The sequence below is a fragment of the Cynara cardunculus genome (genome assembly GCF_001531365.2).
Source record: "Cynara cardunculus var. scolymus isolate 2C chromosome LG 1, CcrdV1, whole genome shotgun sequence".
Classification (NCBI taxonomy): Eukaryota; Viridiplantae; Streptophyta; class Magnoliopsida; order Asterales; family Asteraceae; genus Cynara; species Cynara cardunculus.
Genome location: NC_037528.1, coordinates 7,057,446 through 7,080,718, shown reverse-complemented (window position 1 = coordinate 7,080,718; position 23,273 = coordinate 7,057,446). Strand labels below are relative to the sequence as shown.

General features: G+C 32.9%; 5 protein-coding genes across 5 annotated transcripts; 1 reads left to right on the top strand and 4 right to left on the bottom strand.

The window, feature by feature from the left end:
* Positions 1-4,108: 4,108 nt before the first annotated feature.
* Positions 4,109-5,746, top strand: LOC112522840 (transcription factor SRM1-like). The gene is made up of 2 exons (XM_025132158.1): positions 4,109-4,602; positions 5,049-5,746. The coding sequence occupies exons 1-2, from the start codon at positions 4,256-4,258 to the stop codon at positions 5,359-5,361; spliced, it is 660 nt and encodes a 219-aa protein (XP_024987926.1). The 5' UTR covers positions 4,109-4,255; the 3' UTR covers positions 5,362-5,746.
* A 5,427-nt stretch (positions 5,747-11,173) lies between these two features.
* Positions 11,174-11,788, bottom strand: LOC112505775 (germin-like protein 9-3). The gene has a single exon (XM_025109758.1). It carries the CDS (start codon positions 11,786-11,788, stop codon positions 11,174-11,176), a length of 615 nt encoding a protein of 204 aa, XP_024965526.1.
* Positions 11,789-13,513: 1,725 nt separating this feature from the next.
* On the bottom strand, positions 13,514-14,137 carry LOC112528341 (germin-like protein 9-3). Its single transcript, XM_025139355.1, has one exon. The coding sequence runs from the start codon at positions 14,135-14,137 to the stop codon at positions 13,514-13,516; it is 624 nt and encodes a 207-aa protein (XP_024995123.1).
* Positions 14,138-15,091: 954 nt separating this feature from the next.
* On the bottom strand, positions 15,092-18,123 carry LOC112499828 (uncharacterized protein At2g27730, mitochondrial-like). The gene is made up of 3 exons (XM_025103106.1): positions 17,917-18,123; positions 17,745-17,825; positions 15,092-15,452 (listed from the first exon to the last, which is right to left on the bottom strand). The coding sequence occupies exons 1-3, from the start codon at positions 18,064-18,066 to the stop codon at positions 15,444-15,446; spliced, it is 240 nt and encodes a 79-aa protein (XP_024958874.1). The 5' UTR covers positions 18,067-18,123; the 3' UTR covers positions 15,092-15,443.
* An 846-nt stretch (positions 18,124-18,969) lies between these two features.
* Positions 18,970-21,753, bottom strand: LOC112519036 (uncharacterized protein At2g38710-like). The gene is made up of 6 exons (XM_025126949.1): positions 21,628-21,753; positions 21,336-21,491; positions 20,580-20,699; positions 20,206-20,320; positions 19,517-19,610; positions 18,970-19,387 (listed from the first exon to the last, which is right to left on the bottom strand). Exons 2-6 carry the CDS (start codon positions 21,437-21,439, stop codon positions 19,188-19,190), a joined length of 633 nt encoding a protein of 210 aa, XP_024982717.1. The 5' UTR covers positions 21,440-21,491; positions 21,628-21,753; the 3' UTR covers positions 18,970-19,187.
* Between the last annotated feature and the right edge of the window lie 1,520 nt (positions 21,754-23,273).

The window sequence follows — 23,273 nt, the reverse complement described above, 5'->3', positions numbered from 1 at the left end:
AACTGGTTTCTCTTTTCATTAAGTAGCCCCTCATTCACCTCGTACACTGTGTGAAATTGGCCAATATTTTCCCTTTCTCTTTTGGTTCAARGAACCTACCGATTCTGCTCCCTACTAAAGGGGCCCTAAGCCAGTGGAGGATCCAACACCTTGATAAATTTTTTGATAATAAATGAATGAAAATGGTGTACAATTCAATAACGTCTTTTGAACGTTTGATTTTCATCTTGATGATGATATTTTTCATGATATTATTACATATGTCATCATGGAAATTAGCATGCTACTAGGTCTATTATTGGTTTCACATAACACACAAACCTAAGTTTTCAACATAACAAACCACAAAAAAAATAATGTGCTAAAAAAGTCATCGTTCGTACATCTTTCTTTTTTCGGACGAGCCGCATTGACGAGAATGGATCTCAACCAGAAATATTCGCTCTGCTCTGTTGTACCTTACAGACATACACCAAGCAAATGATTGTCTATGCCTCATGCAGTCACACTATGACCCGCACATTTGACTTTTTTTTTTTTGGTTTTATCTAACTTTTTGGAAAGGGAGCTCATGAACGATTAACAATTATTATTATATCTAATATCGTTATGAAAAAAGTAAATAGTTTTTAAGACATTTTCATAAGACATTTTTTCATAATATTACATCGAAAATGGTACTAGGATGATTTATCGTGTGAATTATTATTAATTTATATTAGTTTTAATTTAATATATCAAGATGATTAAATTATAAAATATTTTAATAATATAATTAGTGTTGATATTTTTAAAATGTTTTTAAAATCAAATATAATTTTTTTTGAAATTTTTTTATGTTAAAGAAATTGTTAAAAAAATTGTTGAATAGTCTATTATAGGGGTGCTTAAAAAACTGATCAATTCGGTCAACTCAATTAAAAAACCCAAAATAACTTAATCCAAAGTAACCCAACACATAATTGATACAAAATTAGGTCAAACTATATCTATTGGGTTGAAATTGGGGTTGTGTAAATTTGAGTACGCCCCAACCTCGATGAACCCGATGCCTTTCTACACTATGATTTTAGTATAATTGTTATATTCTTGATTAATATATGTATATTAGACATTAGACCAATCCGTAGTTAACTACATCCAAATTATATTACAGTTTCAACCATAATTTCACTTTCTTATTTACATGAATTTTTAATATTTTTTGAGTTGGTTAGTATTTTTGTATGTTCTCATGAAGTATCAAAGTTTCAACCCGACCAACTCTACCAATCTCACACAGTTTGAGTTGGATTATAGTTTTACTTGGGTTGGATTAGATTTGATTTTCTAAATCACAAACATTAAGTTAAATTATTCAAATATCTTCAACACGACTAACAAAGCTGTCCATAGCATGTTAAATGTGAAATTTTGAACAGAACCCCCAAAAACTCAAGTCCAATTTTACATATGTTTATGATCTTTTTATCAATCTTGTAAAGTTATAACCAAAATTGTTTAGATTTCAATTATTGATTATTTAGTTTTAGGTTCAAATTATTAATAATTTTGGTTTAGGTTTAAATTGTTAATCATTTAATTTTATCCTATTTTTATGTTTAATAATATTATTATTATTATCTATTTATATTATGTAATATAATAAAAAATTTAAATATAATATGACCTTCAAAAACATTAAAACGTTACCCATATATACCTCTAATCGATAGTTCCTAACTTAAGTCAAAATAGTTCCAATGGTGGGCTTGACTAACACTTGATTGTAGCTCAATAACGTGACCTGGCACTTCATGTTATCCAAAACTCTAAATTGGATGCTTTTTAGCACGTGCAAATATGTGGCTTTTATATTGAAGGCCACGTCGATGTACGGAGATGACGCCTTCCGTTGATTTTATTTTGTTTTTTTGCCCCTCCAACAATAAGCTAATAACAGATACAGTCCTTACACTTCATTTTCTATCCAAAGATTTCAAAACATTTAGTGATGTATACTAGTTTTGCATAGGGTGTTTAAAAAAACCGTTAGACCGCTTAACCAATCGAACAAAGTCAAATTGGATTGTTTTTTACGGTTCGAGTGGCATGATGATATGGTCTGGTCTGAAAATTACCAATCACATTAGGCTTAGGTATCATCTAGGTTTACTAGGATTTGACTAGTCTTTTTTTATGTTGTTTTTTACCGTCTAATTTAACTTGACATTTATATTTTCGGGTCAAGCCAATTTATTTATGAAACCCGACTCTTTCTTGCTGAATAGATGGCTGAAGTGGAAGAAAAGTGAAAGAGAACAATGATCGGCATTTCAAGAGTATGAACTTAATACGAAACAAAATTTAATACAGGGATTAAGATTGTTATCTAGTGCATAACTAAAGGACCAGTATTGAAAACATGGGGAAGGACAAATTAGCTGGTTTGGTTGAGGCGGCTGCTGTATTAAAGTGACAGCTTGGTTGGTGTGTCACAGCTTTCCGGTGTAAACTACAAAAAAGGGAGCTGTCGTATCTTTAAAGACGGTGGCGGACGTCCCACTCTGAAAAGCACATGTCACTCTAGCATTGCCCACAACCTACACGTCATCCCCTTGTGTTCCAACTCGGATTCCTCTGAACTCGCCCGATACATGATTATATTAATAGATCATAACCTGTTATATTATACAACCAACGCAACATAATTTAAAATATGTTTAATATGTAATTTCATAAATATTTTTATTGTCTTATAATATAAAACATTGATCATAATTAATAAATTTTAGTTATTTTTTCATAATTATTCAAATTATAATAAAAGAATTCTCCTAATTTTCATAAACATCTCAATTAATTAGATTGTGCAAATGTGATAGATTACATTTGAAACGTTCTCTATTATAATAATATCTTTGACTTTGGAAAACAAATTTATATGAATAACGAAAGCATCTTTAACGAATGTTCTTATAAAAAAATATTTTATAGGTTTTCATAAATAACTATAAAATCAATAAAATATATATATATAAAATAACAAAAAGCCATTTCATATAAAGTCTAAAGTAAGAACCAAAGTCATTCAAATGTTGTAAGGTTTTTAATATAACCCTTTTTTAATTGTGATTCTTTTAAGAATCTATATTTTTTGTTTATAAGAATTCCACATTGAAGATGCTAAAATATCGAGACTTAAAGTAATAAAAATATATTAATTTGTTTATTTCAACATTATCACAGTAAGAAAAAATGAAAAAAACTCAAATCATATGTGAGTTTAAACTGAAATATTATACATAAACACATTTAATCAAACTACACCATTGCGACACATCATTCGGTGCACATATATCAATTTCAAAGTATGTATTGTTATAGAACACTATAAAAGTTAGGGTATATGAGCCAAATATTTGTCTGTTAGATAAGAGATAACGAGTTACAAATTACGTTTCAACAAGAACATATAAAGTTGCTTAGTTTTGCTCCTACTAAGAATTCTTGTTATCATTTTTGACCATGTTAATAATATTTTCAAAAAATAAAATACAAAAGATTACAACATTGTTTAACAGAGAAACGTTACCCTTAAATAAATATATATATATATTTTTGTTATAATAAATGATTCTGATAAAAATCACCAACATTATATATGAAATATTGGGACATATACTAAGGCGTCGTTTACCAAAAACTTACTCGATAAGTGTTTATGGGTAAAACTCAAGACAACACCATATGCAATAATTTACCTGATAAGTTCTTACCGTGATAAGAGTCATCCCGTTCACTTACCAGGTAAGACTTTTGTTTCTTGTCTCGCTTTTATATGATTTGGTAAACACTTACCCAAGTAAGGATTTGATAAACGAACCCAAATTGATTTCCATGACTAGGTCGCTGTCATGAATTATAAACGTGGATTTTGGTTTCAAATTTATGTTAAAGATGGCCAACAAAATAAAATACTTTATTATTATTTTGTCGTATTATTAATTTAAAAATAAAAATAAAAATAAAAATAAAATGATTTATTTTAAACATATAAACAAGATTCACCCGTCTTTTTCGAATTCAGGGAAGTCATTCAAAAAAATCAAATCCCGGAAAATCCTCACCCAAATTCAACTATATAAATCAAGAAAATTTAGAATTGTAGATAACGATTGAGAGAGAGAAACACCCAGATAGATAACAAAGCTCCAAGATTTTCGATTCAACTACGTACCATCAGAAGACCAAAGTGAGCATCAAACCGCCGGCGATGCAGTCAACGTGGACGAGATATGAAGACAAGCTGTTTGAGAAGGCTTTGGTGGATGTTCCGGTGGGTATTTCCGGATGGTGGCAGATGATAGCCGACGCCGTTCCAGGTAAGACGGTGGAGGAGGTGAGGGCTCACTACGAGGAGTTGATGCGCGATTTAGAAGAAATTGAATCAGGTCGGATTGAATTCCCTTATTACGGAGATGATTATGGAAGGGACTCTTTTATGAGTTGGAATTCTGAGTTGAAAACGAGTCAGATCTCGTTTGAGTCAGGGAAGGGTTCTAAACCTGGAGAAGGCCCCGAGAGGAAGAAAGGGACTCCATGGACTGAATCAGAACACAGGTACTTGGAGATTCATTTTTTCCATTAAGTTATTTAGTGTTCATCGATTCTTGAGTTCTTGATTGCATCTTTATAATTCATGATCATAATCATTCAAATTATGGGATTCTTGAAGAAAATTGCGATTATGAGTTCTAATTTGTGTTCAGATTCGATCAGATGGATATGGGTATCAAGAAAAGGGTACGAATTTGACTTTTTGTGGTCAATGTGTTTTTTCTACAACAGGAATTAATGCCGTATGGGTTTATCAACTTTAAGCATCTTGTGATTAATGTATTCTAATAATGCTTTCAATCTGTTTTAGTTTTGACCGTAATTAAGAAATTGGATCGATTCAATTCAATTTAGTGATTCCATATTGATAGTTTGACTTTGACCTTTCAACTCAAGAAGTTGATTCTTGATATTTTAGGTTCATGTGATTGATCTTGACATATTGGCAGGAGTTTTCTGGTGGGAATGGAGAAATACGGTAGAGGGGATTGGCGGAGCATTTCAAGACACTCGGTGATCACAAGGACGCCAACACAAGTCGCCAGCCATGCCCAGAAGTATTTTATCCGTCAGAAGACCATAAAAAAACAACGCAAGAGATCAAGCATCCATGATATCACCACCGCGAATGCTGCCATGCAGCCAACGTCATCCACTAGTTTAGTCGGCGACAAAGGAGGAATAGTACCACCACTAGCACCACGACGACCACCACTAGCACCACCACCACCACCACCATCTCAGTCCGTGTATCAATATTGATAACTAAAATCTTGGACAAACCAATCTTATTAGTGTGATTAATCTAGAATCGTACAAACTTTCCCTCTATTTAACCGTCACCACAATTTGCAAACGCTCTCCTTTCTTAGTTTTCAGGCATAGGATTTAAGAGGTTTTTGCATAGCTTCTAGGGTTTGGTTTCTATTTCTTTTATTGAAACACCATTTTTCTCATCGTTTTCAGCTAGACTTTTGAGAAGGTGCTAAAGAATTTGTAGCCCTCTTTCCTTTACAACGTTTATTACATGATATACAAGTCATCAAAATGCTATTGCATTTGGATTCGAAAAAGATTTCCGTTTATAGATGACGGGAAAATATTCGTCTCAAAACCGTGTGACTAATTCTTTTGGCATCGGTTGTATGATAACTAGTTTTGCTTATAGTTGAAGTTTCGAATGTGAAACAATGTTGTTTGGCTTATTGTATATTAGTTATTGTTTTAGGGTTCGTGTGTATTTACATGCGTATGTTACTTATAATTGGTGGATTCAGGGGCCAAACAAGTTACAAATTTGAAGAACAAGTATATTTAAAAAATTAGATGGTCAAGGGTGAAAAGTTTATTAAGGCCCACAAGAAAAGCCCAAGCCCATAAACCACATCTACTAGGAAGCCCAATATTAAGTTGGTTGAGATTTTTTTGAACGTTGAAATTTACTCTTAAATTAGGAGATATATAAGTGGTAAGTTGAAGCTCGAATGCCTGATATTAACAAATTGTCTTTTCAGTGTGTAAATGCTTTCGCTGTTTTTGTGGTGCCAAATTTTGTGTTCTATGCTTCAAGGTAGATATGGCAATGGGACGGGGATGAAGGGGGTTTTGTAATCCCTGGTCCTGGTTATTAGTAACAGCCCCGACCTCGGACCCCGGCAGATACGGGGATTAACATCCCGTCCCTGGTCAAATCTCAGTCAAACCTCAGTCCCCGGTCCTCGACTCAAGACTCGTTCCCTGATCCGATCCAATTCCATGTTTTCTAATACAAATACTCTTGAAATCCAATGGCAACAGAGGCCCACTATCAGAATTTTCAAAGCCCAAATATTATTAAATGAATATTTAGTATACCGGGTATAGGGCAGGGCGGAGGGTACAATACCCGTCCCTGGCCCCAACTCCCGTTTGAGTGTACCAGGGATCCCCAACCCCAACCCCAAGACCCGTTTTAGTGGGGAATCTCTGTCCCCATTCGGGTCAAGTGAGCCGGGCAAATCACCATCCTTACTTTAAGGTGGTCTAGTGGTTCAATGTCTTATTTCTTTTTTTTAACTAAAACTTAGTTTTTCTTGTAGTTTTAATATCGAGTTATGCTAGTTATGGATGACTTTTTTGTTGTTGAGGTTGGTCATTTGTGGGTTATTTGCATTTGAATTCAAATGTGACAGTTAAGCACATGTTTGCATAGACCAATCAATTATAGCAAGTCAAATATTTCCATTTTAGGAAATTCCACAAATAGCTAAAGTTTGCTTATTATTTGAGGTTTTATTTTGAAGGTGTTACAAATATTAGTGTGAGGACCTTCTTGGCATATGCCCACTTTTCGTTCTATTTGTTTGGTTGTACATCTATTCTTATGTATCTTAAAATATATATATATATATATATATATATATATATATATATATATATATATATAGGGGCCTAATCAAATGAGAACTAATTAGTTTATGCTAACTGTAAGAACAATATTAACCACAAATCAATAGATAAATTAGAAAATTTATAATTTTGACAATTTTGAATTAAAATATTAATGCAAGGATATTTTTGGTATTTTAAAACTTTCCTCCCTCCTCTCTTCTTTCTCCGGCCACCGTCCTCCAATTAGTTTGCCACCACCAATTAGGGGGAAGTGTGCATAATAAGAATATGAATATAGAATCCAACTCTCCTAATTAGTACAAACCATATAAATCAACCTTAATCCGTTCATTTATTTTAGGGTTAAATGCATGAAATAGCAACCTACTTTCACAAAATTTCTTATTATAACATTCTACTTTTGTTTTTCTTTATTACAGCAATGTACTTTCAAATTAYTTTTTATTAARSCATTGTACTTTAAAAAATCTACTCATAATAGCAATGGGTAACCTGTTACCTTTTAAACCGGTTAACCCTTTGACTTTTTTGCTTGTGTGGCTTTAATGAGGTGATGTGGATGACACATCATTTTGATGACTTAACTAWAATTRAAATAAAAACATATTTCAAATTATTATTAGTGATTTTCATTTTTCATTGCTATTATCTAAAAAACCATTTTTTTTTACTTTTTCTTATTAGGTTGCATTTAAATTAAATATTCTTAGAGTAAAATATTTATTAAATAAATATGCAACATTATTTTCGAGATATATTTTATTTGTAAAAAAGACAACTTTTCCTATTTTACGTTGTTCAAATTAATACATATCTTTTAAAGTTCTCTTTAAAATATTAACGAAATAAATTGTTATCTACAATTTTTTAATATTGTTATATTAATAAATACTTCAAAAAAATCTAATTAATTTAATATATTTATACGTCAAGTAAAAAGTTTTTAAACAAATATAATATATTCGTCAAGTAAAGATAATATTTTTTGGTAAAAAAAGAACAATTCTTATTTTCTTTTTTTTCAAAAAACACATATTTTTTAAAAATATTAGCGGGATAAGTTGTGTTCTACTAGTTTTATTGATATTGGTATATTAATGAATAATTTAGAATTTTTTTAATTCATTTAATACATTTATTAAAAAAATATGTAAAATATCTAAATATTAAAATTAAAAATACAGTGTTTAATAAGAAATAGTAGATGCTATAATAAAATAATTTTGAAAGTACAATGATGTAGTAAGAAAGTCACATCACTGTAGTACATGTGGACAACCTACGTGGACAATGAGGTGGCATGGAAACCTAGTATAATGGGTAAATTTAAATCAAAAGGTTACCCAATGCTATAATGGGTAAATTTTTCAAAGTATAATGTCCTAATAAAAAATAATTTGAAAGTACATTGCTGTAATAAGAAAAACTGAAAGTACAATGCTATAATAAAGAAATTTATGAAAGTAGATTGCTATTTTATGCATTTTGCCCTTTATTTTAATGAATATATTATGTTACATAAAATTTTAACATTAATGATAATAAATGAACTTTAAATATCTTTTTTTGATATCTAAGTTATAATAAATGAACTCTCATTTTCTTAAATATTATTCATTACATGGTTTGAAAAAAGATTCTATAAATATATTATTGATAGTTTTTATTTATTTAAAATTTTAAAAATTATTTATAAATTTTTACCATAAGTCTTTTTAATTAGATCAACACCCCTCCAAAAAATCAATGCTCAATTGCCCCCTCTTCTCTCTCCATATACATATACATATACATATACAAGGTTGGGTTCACGTGAGACCAAAAGTTTTTTGTGAGATCAGTAAGACCAATTTATGTTCATTGATCAACTTTACAAACTAATTATCTAATGGTCTAAAGTTGTACGGTGACAATTTTGTGATTATTGAGAAGTCTCATGACAATTATGTGATTATAAATGTTCAAATTGTAGATATCCAACGGTTAAGAATTAGTCTTACTGGTCTCACGAAAAACCCTTGGTCTCACATGATCCCAAGTCTACATATACATATACAGAGTTGGGTTCACGTGAGACCAAGGGTTTTTCGTGAGATCCATAAGACCAATTTATGTTCATTGATCAACTTTATAAGCTAATGATCTAATGGCCTAAAGTTGCACGGCGACAATTTTGTGATTATTGAGAAGTCTCGTGGCGTTTATGGATGTTCAGATTGTCATATTGTAGATCTAATCCAAGAGTTAAGAATTGGTCTTACGGGTCTCACAAAAAAGCTTTGGTGTCACATGATCCCAAGTCTACATATACATAGACATATACATACCCTTCACCTATCAAAAGGCTGCATATACAATGGAAGAGCTTAGAAAGATATCCGTTACAATACAAACCCTCGTCTAAAGAAGTTGGCTATTGTCTTTGTTAGTCCCATGAGGCATGAATACAAGGACAAAATAGACCAAGAACGGTTTGAAGCGTTCATGAGAAAAGAAGGGTATGCACGAATGGCAAACACATATTTTTTTCAAGAAGTCCCAAGGTGGTCGTGCTATAACGACATCTAGCACATAGACGGATCTACAGGAATTTTTTCGAGTGACAACACCATTTGACTTCAAAAAAAAAAAAACAAAGTTATGGGTATTTTTCTAAAAATAATTATTGATTTGTTGGTTAGTTCCTTACTAAATTTTCATATGTAACTTATTCGAGTGTTTTATCGTAATCTTTTTCAAAAACATAATAAACCCCCAAATTAACAGCCAAAAATTTAAAAAAAAATGATTGAAACGAAAATAGAACCCATGCCTAGGATGGGAGAAAAGTCATCCAACCAACTATGTCAAGACAAACTTGTATTATTATTGACTTAATGTAGTTTCAAAATATATATATATATATATACGGGACACCTAAATACTTGAACTCTCTCTTCTACTACGTTCTGAGATTCTTCGGCTTGGTCTTGAACTCCCTTTTCTCCAAATCCTTGACGTTGAGATGATCTATATTGAGATCCTTGATATTCTGATCCTTAGCTGATGACATATATCCAAAATTGGTCACTCTTGTTTAATCTATTCACGATCTACATGGCCCTAGAAAACAATATTTTACAAAGAAACAAGAAGCATGTAGAAAAGACGTGGAACATGCATTTGGTATATTGCAATCAAGATTTGCAATAGTAGCAAGACCTGCACGGTTATGAAGGAATGAAATATTGCATGATATAATGAATTTGTGCATCATTATGCATAATATGATCATAGAGGATGAATGTGATATTAATACACCAATTGAAGAATGAGGTGAAGTGCAAGACGTAGGAGTCAGATGACGAACGATAACAATTGTCGACTTGAACAGTTTTCTTGCTCTACACAAAATGATCAAGGATAAAAATGCTTATTTTGAACTTCGTAATACATTAAATGATCATTTGTGGGACGAGTTTACTAACTCAGAGAATTAATATTATTTGTGTTTTTTTAATTTATGTTATTTGAATTAATATTTTTTAATATAAAATTTATTAATTAAAAATTTGTCGTTTTATTTAAAAAATCTTCATTAAATAAATTAATTACTTATTGTATATTATTTATAATATGTATTTACAAATTATTCCATGAATTCTTACAAGTTTTTTTTTTTACCATTACTGTTGCGAAGATCAATCACGATCGTTAATGTCAATTCTCATTTGGGCCGTTTATCAAACACTTAATTTGTAAGTGTTTACAGTAAAATTTAATACTATTATGTACTTATAGGGTAAGATTTTTAATCCAACAAAATGACAAAGTATACAACAATTTACCCTGTAAGCGTTTACCATGGTAAGAGTCGTCGCCCTCACTTACCGGGTAAGACTCTTGATCCTTGTCTCGCTCTTACCGGGTAAGATTCTTGGTCCTTACTATATTTATCCGGTGAGGTAATGTTACTTGGTAAGCGCTTACCCGGATAAGCGTTTGGTAAACGGCACCTAAGATTGAATGCCTAAAGCAATCAGATCTGGCTCAGTTCTTGATTCTTTCAAATAACTCTGCACGAATGTTCGGTTTCTGTATCATAGATTTCACTATCGACATTTATTTTCACATTTCAAGGAACAATCTTATGGAAGAAAGCAAACATTTAAGATTAACCATACAAAAAATCATCATTTGATGCTTAGCCCTTGAGCCCAGACTCGATCCTTTCGACAACGTCTGCGCTAATATTAAACGACTCAGCCAGAATCCCTTCATAAATGGTACTATTAAAGACGCTATTCGCAATAGACTGCGTCCCTGCACTCACGCTCCCAAAAGCCGAAACCGCCAAGGCTGGTTCACTAGTGTTGAAGTTAGTCTGATAATGAACAAGTCCTTTAGGAAACACAAACATGTCACCGGTTTCAAGTTTCTGTGTGAAAAGCTTGTTGGTGGTGTCCACAAACCCGACTTGTAGTGAGCCCGTGACTACAAATAGAAGCTCGGTGGCACGAGGGTGGATGTGAAGTGGGTTAAGGGACCCCACAGGGAACTCAAGAACCGCATAGGAAACACTTTGGCCAAGGAGACCGGGGAATTCGTTTAGGGTAGCTTTGACGGGTGTAAAAGTTGTCGGGTAGGTGGCGTTGAAAACTGATCGCAACCCGGTGAAGGTGAAATAGTTTGGGTCTGTTACAGTGGTGTTTTCTGGTAACACGTAGTCGGTTAGGATGTCGGGGTCGCTGGAGAACACTACTTGAATTACCAAAAAGGAAACCATTGCGATGCATAGAAGAGTTTTAATGGATGCCATTTCAAGTTTATGGGTTGGGTTCTGATAAGGTTGATAAAGAAGGGTTCAATTTTATAGTAACTGATTTTTTAAAGATTCCCATACGGACGTCCCTAAGAAATGTTGAGCATATACTTGGTGTGTTCTTGGATGCTGTATAATGATCTGAGCATTCGAAGAAACAACTGTGTCTGTACTTTTGTGCAGCTGGTTTTGTCCCAAGTTTATGATGGTTATATATTTTATCAATTTCTTAAATCAAGCATTGTTGTTGGTTTCTTCCGGTAACTCTAAGTATCTGGGTGAGTTTACGTGCACCGACTAATCCTAACACGACCATGAGGACCTAGAGTCATCGCATAGCAAGTGAACCTCCATAGCCATAAGGGTTTTGACAACAAGTAGATTAATGTTGTCTTGCTTGAACGTTGGCACTAAGAAGGATTGTGTTACAAATGACAAATTGTACGAAAATTGAATGTATTTTGTTTCGGTTCTTATTTTGAAAAATCCATTTTTAAAAGTTCTATTTTGATGTCTATAACATGAAATATCAAACAAAAAATTTATTAAGTAAGAATTTTTGTTTTTACAAAGTTATAATGTCGGTTTTCCCGCAAATTTATAATATGTTAGTTTAATTGTATTAAATACGTAATACAATTTTCTAAAATGAAGGGGAATAAGAGCAAAACACGTCCCTTTTACAATTGTTTTCAATTAACACAAGATTACAATTATAACTTTATATAATCATAAGAGTGGTGTCTGATTGGTTTGAGCTTCGCTCCAAAGATCAAAAGTACCTAGAGGTCTCAGGTTCAAATCCAATAAGAAATAAAAATCGTCTTCTAGCCATGGAGATTCAAATGCAGTGATTTCGGATTATCTGCAAAACAGGTGGTCATCATGAAATTAGTCGGCTTGTATAGCAGGATGGATATCCAGGTTAATAAAAAAAATTACAACTCTATGTCGAAATCGAGGAAATAATGTCCCAAAATATGTACATTTTACAAAATCCACTAGAAATTTTAAAAAAAATTACAATTTTAGTTCCTATAGTTTGTTAAAAATTTTGATTTATGTTCTTATGGTTTAAAAATTGCATTTTCTTTATACCTATTATTTACGATTTATTGTTATTTTCGTTCCTAACTTAAGTACTACTTTTAAAATATGTGGGACCAAAACAGTAAAAAACTGTAAATCATATGAAGTGAAACAATAATAAATTGTAAGTCATATATAAGAACAAAAATAACAATGAATTAAAAACAACAACGAGGAAAGTTACAATTTTTAACAAATCATAGGAACTAAAAACTTAATTTACTTTGAAAAATGTTCATGTTAGTCTTAGGAGTAGAAGATGGTATCATTGACGATAAAAGCTCTTTATTATCACCACGAGTGCCATAGTCCTCCTGATTACAACCAAAGTTGACGTCAACCACCATTGACCACCGACACCATCACACATTGTCGCCTTTGACCACCACTACGATTCGCCTGTCATCCCTGAACCACCATTACATATGTAAACCGCTGCAGCTGCCATTACAAACATTCATCCTCCATCTCAAAATTTAGAAACTGATTTTAAGAAACCGAAGTCAACAGTCTTAAAGAAAATATAATGATAACTCTTCAAATTATATCAGACTTTATTCATCAAATAATGAGCTACAACAATGGTGGCTAGGAACGTAGGCAAGAGATGCACAAATGGTTGAATAATTAGGCCTAAATTTTGCCGGAAAGTCCGGCTTTTATCTTCTGAATGGTGGCAAGGTCGGTTTTGAATGACAACGCCAAGATCTGGTTATCGATGGTGGTATTGAAAACCGAATTAGGAACTGACACAGTTCCCGCATTTGCACTGCCAAATGCCGAGAGGGCCAGAGCCGGATTCTTGGCATCGTTGTTGAACTGGAAGTGAACGAGTCCCTTGGGGAACACAAAGATATCGCCTTGTTTCAGCGTCTGTGTGAACAGTTTATTAGTGGTGTCAACAAACCCAACCTCTAATGAACCCATGAGGACAAACAATAGCTCGGATGCCCGAGGATGGGTGTGGGGCGGGTTAACCGTGCCTGCCGGAAACTGGAGAACTGCATAAGAAACGCTCTGCCCGTTAAGGGCCGGGAATTCAGCCATGCTTGCTTTTAATACCTTAAATGTTGTGGGAAAAGGTGTCCCGACAAGAGCTCTCATTCCGGTGAATGTGAAGAAGTTTCCGTCAAGAGGGCCGCCTAGATTAGAAGGCACGACGAAGTCCGTGAGGATGTCGGGATCTCCAGCCATTGATAGGTTGAGAGTGGCACAAACAACTGCAAGTAACATGAAGATTTTAAGCTTTGATGCCATCTTTGAGTTGGAAATAAAATGATCACTGAAAGTTGAGGCTTGTTTGCTTGTTCTTGAAATGCAAAGACGTCAACATATATATATATATATATACACAGAGAGAGCTTGATGGAAGTAACCAAGGATTATTGATTTATGATGGTTCCAAATTTCTTCGGTTGTCTTGTAGCATCATAAGAACCAACGAAAATTCACCAACAACCATATATGATATCATGAATTATGAAAATAATATATGTATGATGAATAATACATGAAATACTTATTGTAGGAGTATCGCATCTCGGAAATCCTCTCATCCAATTTAAATCGACCGACCATAATCAAATATCCGATTGTAATTGGATCGGATCTAAAATTTCAACATTCAAATTGGATTAGTCAGTTCTTGAATGACCGTCCAAAATCCAATTGGACTGAACCGATTCCATCCAATTACCCATCCAATTAAAAACCATATATAATTATTAACATTATATGATATATTTTTTTAGTTGATAAATATATGTTGTGGGTTTTAATAAATTAAAAAAATACATAAATAATTGGTTAAAAACTATATCAACATATTGGATGGAACCAATCCACTGGATTAGATCGGATGTACAATGTTAATTGGGTTGGATCTAATCGGATGACAAAATTCAACTTCCATTAGATGATTAGGTTGGATGAGATTCACCTAAATTCATTGGATCTCAACCAATAAAGACCTGTGAAATAGTTTCCTATAACATGTTTATTTATTTTAACTAATACATTGCATAACCATCATCTTTCTAAAAAGAGGGAAAATGATACAATAACAAAAATCAAGTAAAATGGTCCAAAAAAGTTAACCTTTGTTGTTGTTTGTAGGCTTGTCTATGGCTTTTAAGTTGAGCCAAATGGGAAAAATCAGGAAGCCTTGTTTACTTAACAATAACATAGCTCTATTTTGTAAACAAGATTACACGGCCAACACTAAACATTTTTTATATCGATGCTTTCATCACATTCCGGGTAGTTTTTAAAAATAATAATCTCAACAGGGTCAAGTGATGAAATCTCCAATGCACTCAACTTCTGAAGATTGTTAATCAGAAGTTGTACAACGAAAAAAAGAAAATGGAGTAACAGGAAAACAAAAAGCAAGAACAGTAAAAATTACAGAAAACGCCATTGGCGTTGATCTATCACGTATGAGTCGTGTTGCAGGCCGTAATAAATCCCGTTTTCAAGCTCGCATTTATTCTACTTTGAGGTAAAGAGGGTCAGAAGCCGATCAAGGAGGATCCATCTCAGCTTACAAGTACCGCCTTCGTTCTTATTGTTTCTGAGAGATAAATGAATAAGGTTATAAGTAAGAAACTTGATAAGGGTCAATATGTTTTCTTTTTGGTCCAAAATAATTTCGTTGAAAAGTAATTAAAAGATATGATTGGAACCAAGAATCAAGTCCTTCTGGAATTAGCAAAAAAAGAAAGATGATAGCAAACGGAATGCATTTCCTTAACTTGACTATTGAACATTTACAGTAAAGGGAACCCGATTAGGCACTAAAAACGATCTACATGGTCACCAAGGGTTTCCTGTTTCTCAACCTTGAGGAAATAAATGGTCAAACCTTGAGCCCCTTGCTTATATGTCATCAGTTCGAGTCTCCTACGGATCGTTGGGGACTTTCGTGGTTGTTATCTCCAGAACATGTGAAATTAGTCAAGGTGCACACAAGCCAACACAGACACCCACGGTTACCAAAAAAAACATAGCAAAGATCCAATAGATCCCAAATCTCATCTAGATAGTAAGAGAAGTCACCACCATTGTTATTTCATAAAATGAGCTTATGTTTGGCAAACTAGTTGATAAGCTAGTGTGGCTGATAAGTAGAGTGACTAATAAGTTAATAAGTTAGATGGAAAATGTAGAATGACAAAAGAAGACATCTTGAAAAATTAGTCAATTACAACATTTAGTAATATAATTAGAACAAATCCTAATAATATAATATGTTAATTAATATAAATAAAATAATAATAAAAAATTAAATAATATAATATGTTAATTAAAAGAATTTTTATTTGATTATTATATATATCATAAATTTTGATTTGTAAAAAAAGATTTTAGAAAAAAGCTACATATCCTAACTAATTAATAATTTTTCAAAAAACCATAATCAATAATTAAATTATAATATTCTATTAAAATTATTTAGCACAGTTTTATTATCTATGAGATAAAATAAGTATAACTTTAATTTTTAATTAATTTATATAAACATTTTTAGAATTGTACATTTGTTTTTTGATAGCTAAAGATATTGAATAATAATTGATTAATGAAACTAATAATATAAAAATATTTGATAGGATCAATAATAATGTTTTGTTAAAAAAAATATTAATATATAATGTATAATTAAAATTAATCAATAATTTTCAATTACTATTTATTAACATTAGTAATCTTTAATTTTTATTTATAATTAATAGTAATGAATAAGAATTAATATTAATTAGAGTTATAATTGGAAAAAGTGTTAAAAAGCCCTTAAAACGCTATTTCAAGTAGCGTTTATTTGATATGTTCATCGAAACGAAAACTCAAAAAACAAGTTATTTTTTTGCCAAACAATGCCGTGTTCTGTCTATGCTCTACATCTACTCGTTTTATTCCCAACTTTCAAGTTTAACAAGCATTAGAACAACTGTCTCAAATCCTGACCAGGTCACACCACAATCTGTGCTTTTTACTAGCTAGCAACATGTAGAGACAATTGTTAAGCTTCAACTTCCCCTCTTAGAATCATTTTGAACTATTTCTACTCCAATTATAAATCCCTCTTTTGAACTATTTCTACTCCATTGCCCTGGCGCATCTTGGGCAGCGTGGTATCGGGTAACCCAACTTTTTTAGAGGTCAAGAATTCCAATCTTGTTGAGGAGCGTGTATGAGTTGCATTTCCCGTATATAAGCATTATATACTTCAAAATAAAGTGTATGAAGCAAGATGATAAAGTGTATAACCACTCTTTTGTGAGTTTACGTAACCGTTAATATAAATGCAAGAAGATTCTCATCATTCTGAAATAAAATAATTCAACATTTTTCTAAAGTAAAGGATTACATTTTTCATTTGTATGTTGTGTTTGTTCATGGTATTATTTTGGAATGAGATGGTCGTAATCTATACTTCGATTCAAGTTAGGCTCTTCGTCTGTCTCGAAACACCATTTTGTTTTTGAAGACCAAATTAGTTTTCTTGCTTCATAAATTAACTAACATTTAAATTTAGAAGAAAAACTTAATGCCATCACATTCAGATTTAACAATATACTCTGATTATAATTATTAGTTTCAGATTATTATAAAATTTTCGAACATCACCATCAAAATGCATCCAAAATGAAGTGTTCTTCTATCTGAAGTGTGTGAAATATCACTTCAATTGTGAAAACATATGTATCAAATTTGTGACATAATCAATACCATCAACATTGCAATATTGACGGCGAATTATGCAATAACTTCCTAAAATAACAAAAATGGTTCGATTTTATAAGGCATAACCCCCAATCAAAGCAATAAGACAGAATTGGAGACATTATAGATTAAATAATACCTTCTCAGCTTTCTCTTTATCGGCTTTCTCTTTTGCTTCCAGCTTCTGTTTCTGCTTCTCTAGCTTTTCTTTCTCCATTTTCTTCAATAACGAAACCCCCAATCAATCAACCGTCAATTTACAAACCGTATATACAACGAATAAACAAACACGTACATATATATATAAATACCTTGACGTAGAGATTCTCACGGGCACGTTCTTCGTCTTCGAGGATGCGGCCTTGATCGCTGAAGAAACAAAGTGATAATCGTGAATTGGACGACTGCATCAAATGAAGGAGAGGAGGTGATCGTGAGATAATTGTGGATCGCATCGCCATTGTTAATGTTGAATTTTGGGGATCTGTTTGAGCAAAAGTGAAGAGAGAAAAGTTGTTCTGATTAATGATCATGGAATTGTTGGGTTACCATAGGAAAGGGTCCAAGAGAGAATCACCCGGTCAAACTCATATTCATGTTTCAACCTCTTTCGTAAAAAAATGTAAAAAATATTCTTTGATTTTTACCAAAGGTAAATGCTTACCGCATGTCACTTACTTTACCTCGTTGTCTGATCAACATGATAATGATCAAGAATCTTACCTACTAAAAGGTACAACAAACACCAAGAATCTTAACCGGTAGATAAAGAAGAAAATTATTATTAGGTTTAAGACGTTTACTAACAATCCATTTTGATAACTGATAACGTTCTCCAAAAAGTGTCCTATAAACAGCCCTTTAGACTCTTCTTATATACACCAAAACAATTTTTAAAAAACGGTTCATCAAAATAAAAACATAGTCGAACCGAGTTCTAATTCAATACACTTTGTCCTACCACGTTCAATAATCACAATCATATGATTAGTGATAACATATTGATTAAAATTATGGTTATTTAGATCATTTTAGGAGCTGTTTGGTTCATGTTGAGGAATGAAAATGACAGAGAATGAAAATGGTTAAGAATTTTCATTTCCCCAATTTAATCTGAAATGAAATTTTGGACTTCTGGAAAAATGAACCCATTATATTATACAATACCAAACAATTTCTTTTATTTCCATTCTCATTTATTACTGTTTAACACCTCTAACCAAACACCCCTTTATTTTTATTTTTAAAAATCAAATTCAAGTATTTTGTATCACTAGTAAGAAATAAAAACTTCATTATAATAAAATCAAAATCAAAATTAAATGCCATGCAACACACAAAATTAAAAGAGACTTAATCTTCACATCAACATAAGGTAACATTGCATAATTGGTCGACTTTCATCAAAGTCGACCATGTTTTAAAATTAATTTAGATACAAGGTGACAAACAGTTGCCGGCCATGGGCGGGTCGAATCCGACCCGATCCGACCAAGCAACCTTGTCACTTTTTTTTTTCTTCTTCAAATTACCATGGAACCAAACACATGTATGGTTCCAATTAGTTAATATGTCGAGTAGATTAACAAGATTTGAGACCCGGAACAGAGGGCGCGACGCCTCGAGTTGCCTTCACATAGCTCACAAAATCGCCGTAGTGCATCGTATATAGCGTGCTTTGGTAACGTGTCAGTTGGATCTGCTTCCTCACCGAATCAGTTATGGCGCCACTGTAACCAGCTTTGCGCATCAAGGAGTTGATGGCTTCTATCTTTGTCCAACCTAAAAACCAAAAATATAGAAATCGTGGGGACTACGTTGTCGTTTGCTAGCAATTGGAGTCGCAAAAGATTGATCTCATGCTTCGTGCTTCACATCGAAATACATGATATGATCCTACACGAGAAATACCTTCTTGAGCAGCCACTTCCGGTAGATATGTGGCATTTCGCTTTGTATTATAATCGGGGTCAGTGAACTCGATTACAATCCCATGCTTTCCAACCTTCCACATAGAATGAATTTGAGAAGGGCATGAAAACAAGGTTAAAAAGGGAGACTTGGAGCATCCATAGCAGAGGTTCTTGTAAAAACCTCTTTTTTCTATTCTTTTTCCGCAATAGAGATTCTTATAAAAACATCCACCCTTTTTACCACATGAGATTGTGAAAAAACTCCATCAGAAAACAAAATCACAGCTGGTTTTTTGGCTTGTGGATCCCATTTTTTTTATTAACCTGGATATCCAACCCGCTATGTGAGCCGACTAATCCCATGGCGACCATCTGCTTTGCAGGTAACCCGGAGTCACCGCATTTGAACCTCCGTGGCCACAAGAAGATTTTTATTCCTCCGTAGCCACAAGGGGATTTTTATTCCTCCTTGAATTTGAACCTGGGACCTCCCGGTACTTTTGACCTTTGGAATCAAGCTCAAACCAATCAGGCACCACCCTTGTGGTTAATGGATCCCAAAAAGCCCACCATTGTTGATGCTAAGAACCTCTTTTGTGGAAACATACCTCCCAATTTGAACATGAGGGTTTAAGAACAATAATGCAAAGAAACTCGAAAAGATTCAAACAAAGTACAGCAGCATACCTCCCAATCGAGATAGTTAGCAGCGATTTCATAATTAGTAAGAATGGAAACTGTACATTGCAAGAATGGCAATTCTTTAGCCTGAATTGGTGGGAATCGTCGATCCCTCAAAGCACTATGACAAGAAAACACATTTAAATACATTAACCTCCCAATCGATATGCACACATTCAATTAAAACCAAATCAAACGAATCCAGTATGGCACCTAAAATTGTCGTATTTGGGTTGGGTCAAATGTATTTAGACCTGACCGTGGCCCCAAAGAATAAAACAGTTGTTTCAGTGAAGACTCTAGCTTGTGAAAACCCTTAACCCCCTAAGCACAAGTTATGTTAGGATTGTTGAGCTAATTCTAGTTCATATGGAACGAACCTGGTTAGCGCGTAGTCTTTGAAGCCATTTATTATGCAGCGAGCTTCCAGAGTTCCGATGCATCCACGTAAACGAGGCTCCCCACCGTTCACAACTTTCTTCCAAGTGACAAACAATGGGCTGAAATCACAACATCAAATTCAGCATCTTGTGAAGATTAAAGTCAAAACAGAAGCTTGAAGATTAGAACCAACTTTAAGAACCCCAAGACTCGAATCTATCCCTATCTCCCTACTCTTTATTTATCGAATTCAACTTTAAACGGTCGATAGAAGGCCCTTAGAAGATGTATCAAGTATTGCTAGTGATTTGAGCACTTCAACTTCGATTATGTGCATATAAGAATGTTGTAATCATAAAGCATCCAGAACACCCTAATCAAACCCTCGATTGTCGAAATTTGAAATCAAAATGTAACAAAGGTCAGCAAGATTCTTAAACTCAGATGTACTTTGATAATGATTTATGCATAACTGAAGTTGCTAAAAGGATGAAATAAGAAGATAACCGATGAACATACAAACACAGAGCCAAATAGAAGGAATTCCAGTAAGTCAAATAGAAATTGAAAACGGTAAATTAAAGGGAAGGATCATAAGAAACAGATGCAGCTAACACCCAAATTGGGCATAAATAGGAATCATTTAAAGCAAGCCATATGGGCTTCAATTGATCATTGAAACCAACGAAGAAAACCCCATAAAAACCATGGAAAATGAAGAATCTATTGGGAGGCACAGAAATTGAGTGAATTACTGTTGACCCTCGTCGAAAGCAGGAGGAGGGGCTTGTTCGCCGTTGAAGTGAGCAACCAGGGTATCAAAGCAATACACCACCATTTCCTTATTTGCAGACACCATTTCTGTTTGTTTTTTTTGTTTTATCCTTTGATTTTTTTGTTGATGATTGTATCTGAAAATGTGATCAACCACAACAGATACAGGGGAATTAATAACAATATGAGACCACCGATTCCGATTACGAAATCCTGATTAAAAATTTATAATAATATAGAAAAAGGAACAGGGAATCAAGAAATTAGGGTTACGTGTAATGAACAATCTGAGGGAGTTGGTGGTGTTGGCTTTTCTTCAAAAAGATTCCATGGATGACTGAAGCAACATCACCGCTTACGACGAAGAAGAAAGCCAAAAAGAGTGATGACTTTTGCCCCTCCCCCTCTGTTTTTGTGTGTTTCCTTGAACAACTGCTGGATGAAATTACCCATCTGTCCTCGGTCTTCTAATTGCTACAATCAAAAGGCGGGCCCCACCGGAAGAAAAATATGTCGTCATAAAGATTCTCGGTGCATAAACATATTTGTGCCAAGGTATTCCACTAGAAATAAATGTGGTACAAGTTTCATTTATCATACAGGGAAAAGTACAATAAAAATCAATGAATTTTCTTGTTTGGAATAATTAAGTTTTTAAACTTTTTTTTGGAACAAATAAGTCTTTGAACTTTCCAAAACATGTTAAATAAGTCCTTGAACATTCCAAAATATGTTAAATAAGTCTTTGGACAATTTTTGGAACAAATAAGTCCTTGGACATTTCAAAAAATGTTAAATAAGTCCTTGGACAATTTTTGGAACAAATAAATCCTTGAACAATCCAAAACATGTTAAATAACTTTTTTAAAAAAAATAAAGTGGTAAAATAGTGAAAAAAATCCGGAAAAAACCTAATGAACATTCATATTTTGAACGAGCCCCTAAATATTTTTTGAACCAAAAAGTATTTAGATCTATAAAATTAAACAAATATAACAAAAAAGTACTTACATTTACAAACAAATAATTACCATTTTAACTAGTTGTACAAGTCATTAAAATGTATCCAACATGTTTTATAAAAGTTCAAGAAGTTATTTAACATGTTTTGGATTGTTCAAGGACTTATTTGTTCCAAAAATTGTCCAAGAACTTATTTAACATTTTTTGGAATGTCTAAGGACTTATTTAACATATTTTGGAATGTCCAAGGACTTATTTGTATCAAAAATTTGTCCAAGAACTTATTTAACATGTTTTGGAAAGTTCAAGGACTTATTTGTTCCAAAAAAAAGTTCAAGGACTTAATCATTCCAAACAAGAAAGTTCATTGGTTTTTATTGTACTTTTCCCTTATCATATATACTAGTTGTATACCTGCGTAATATGGTGGAAACCGTAAATTTTAACAATTTTGAAGTTTTACTAGTTTTATTAGAGAAGATTTAACGATGATATAAGTTACACTTGATCTTTACATATTAATACAATTTAAATAAATAAGATTTATGGTTCCAATTACAGTCTATCAATGAAAAAAATTATATGACACTTTAAAATCAATATAACTAAAATCCAACATGTTTAAACGACCCTACAAATGTGTTTGATTTACATCAAGAGCAAAGAATCAAGAGATCGATAGCGAGACCGAGAGTTCTAGAGCAATTGAACGGGAGATGAATGAGATAACTTTTAATAACTCATGGTGAATATCAATTTGAATCTCACCTTGGGGGATGAGAAGAAGACATAGAGGTATGAGAGGGTGAAGACATAAATGTATGAGAGGGTGAAGACATGAGTGAAAGATGTCAAAAGTATTTTGGGAACATGAGAAGAAAAGGTAATAATATGCGTTGATATCTTGTACTATATGTTATTTTAATTGTAGATTAAAAGATTTTAAGACTGAATGC

Bases quoted from the DNA above. Each gene is read 5' to 3' on its own strand.
- LOC112522840 (XM_025132158.1), top strand. From the start codon at position 4,256: ATGCAGTCAACGTGGACGAGATATGAAGACAAGCTGTTTGAGAAGGCT. The intron at 4,603-5,048 runs GTACTTGGAGAT...ACATATTGGCAG, and splicing joins TGGACTGAATCAGAACACAG to GAGTTTTCTGGTGGGAATGG.
- LOC112505775 (XM_025109758.1), bottom strand. From the start codon at position 11,788: ATGGCATCCATTAAAACTCTTCTATGCATCGCAATGGTTTCCTTTTTG.
- LOC112528341 (XM_025139355.1), bottom strand. From the start codon at position 14,137: ATGGCATCAAAGCTTAAAATCTTCATGTTACTTGCAGTTGTTTGTGCC.
- LOC112499828 (XM_025103106.1), bottom strand. From the start codon at position 18,066: ATGGCGATGCGATCCACAATTATCTCACGATCACCTCCTCTCCTTCAT. The intron at 17,826-17,916 runs GTATTTATATAT...TCGTTATTGAAG, and splicing joins GTGAGAATCTCTACGTCAAG to AAAATGGAGAAAGAAAAGCT.
- LOC112519036 (XM_025126949.1), bottom strand. From the start codon at position 21,439: ATGGTGTCTGCAAATAAGGAAATGGTGGTGTATTGCTTTGATACCCTG. The intron at 20,700-21,335 runs GTAATTCACTCA...TTGTGATTTCAG, and splicing joins GCTTTCGACGAGGGTCAACA to CCCATTGTTTGTCACTTGGA. The intron at 20,321-20,579 runs GTTCGTTCCATA...TTCTTGTCATAG, and splicing joins AAAGACTACGCGCTAACCAG to TGCTTTGAGGGATCGACGAT.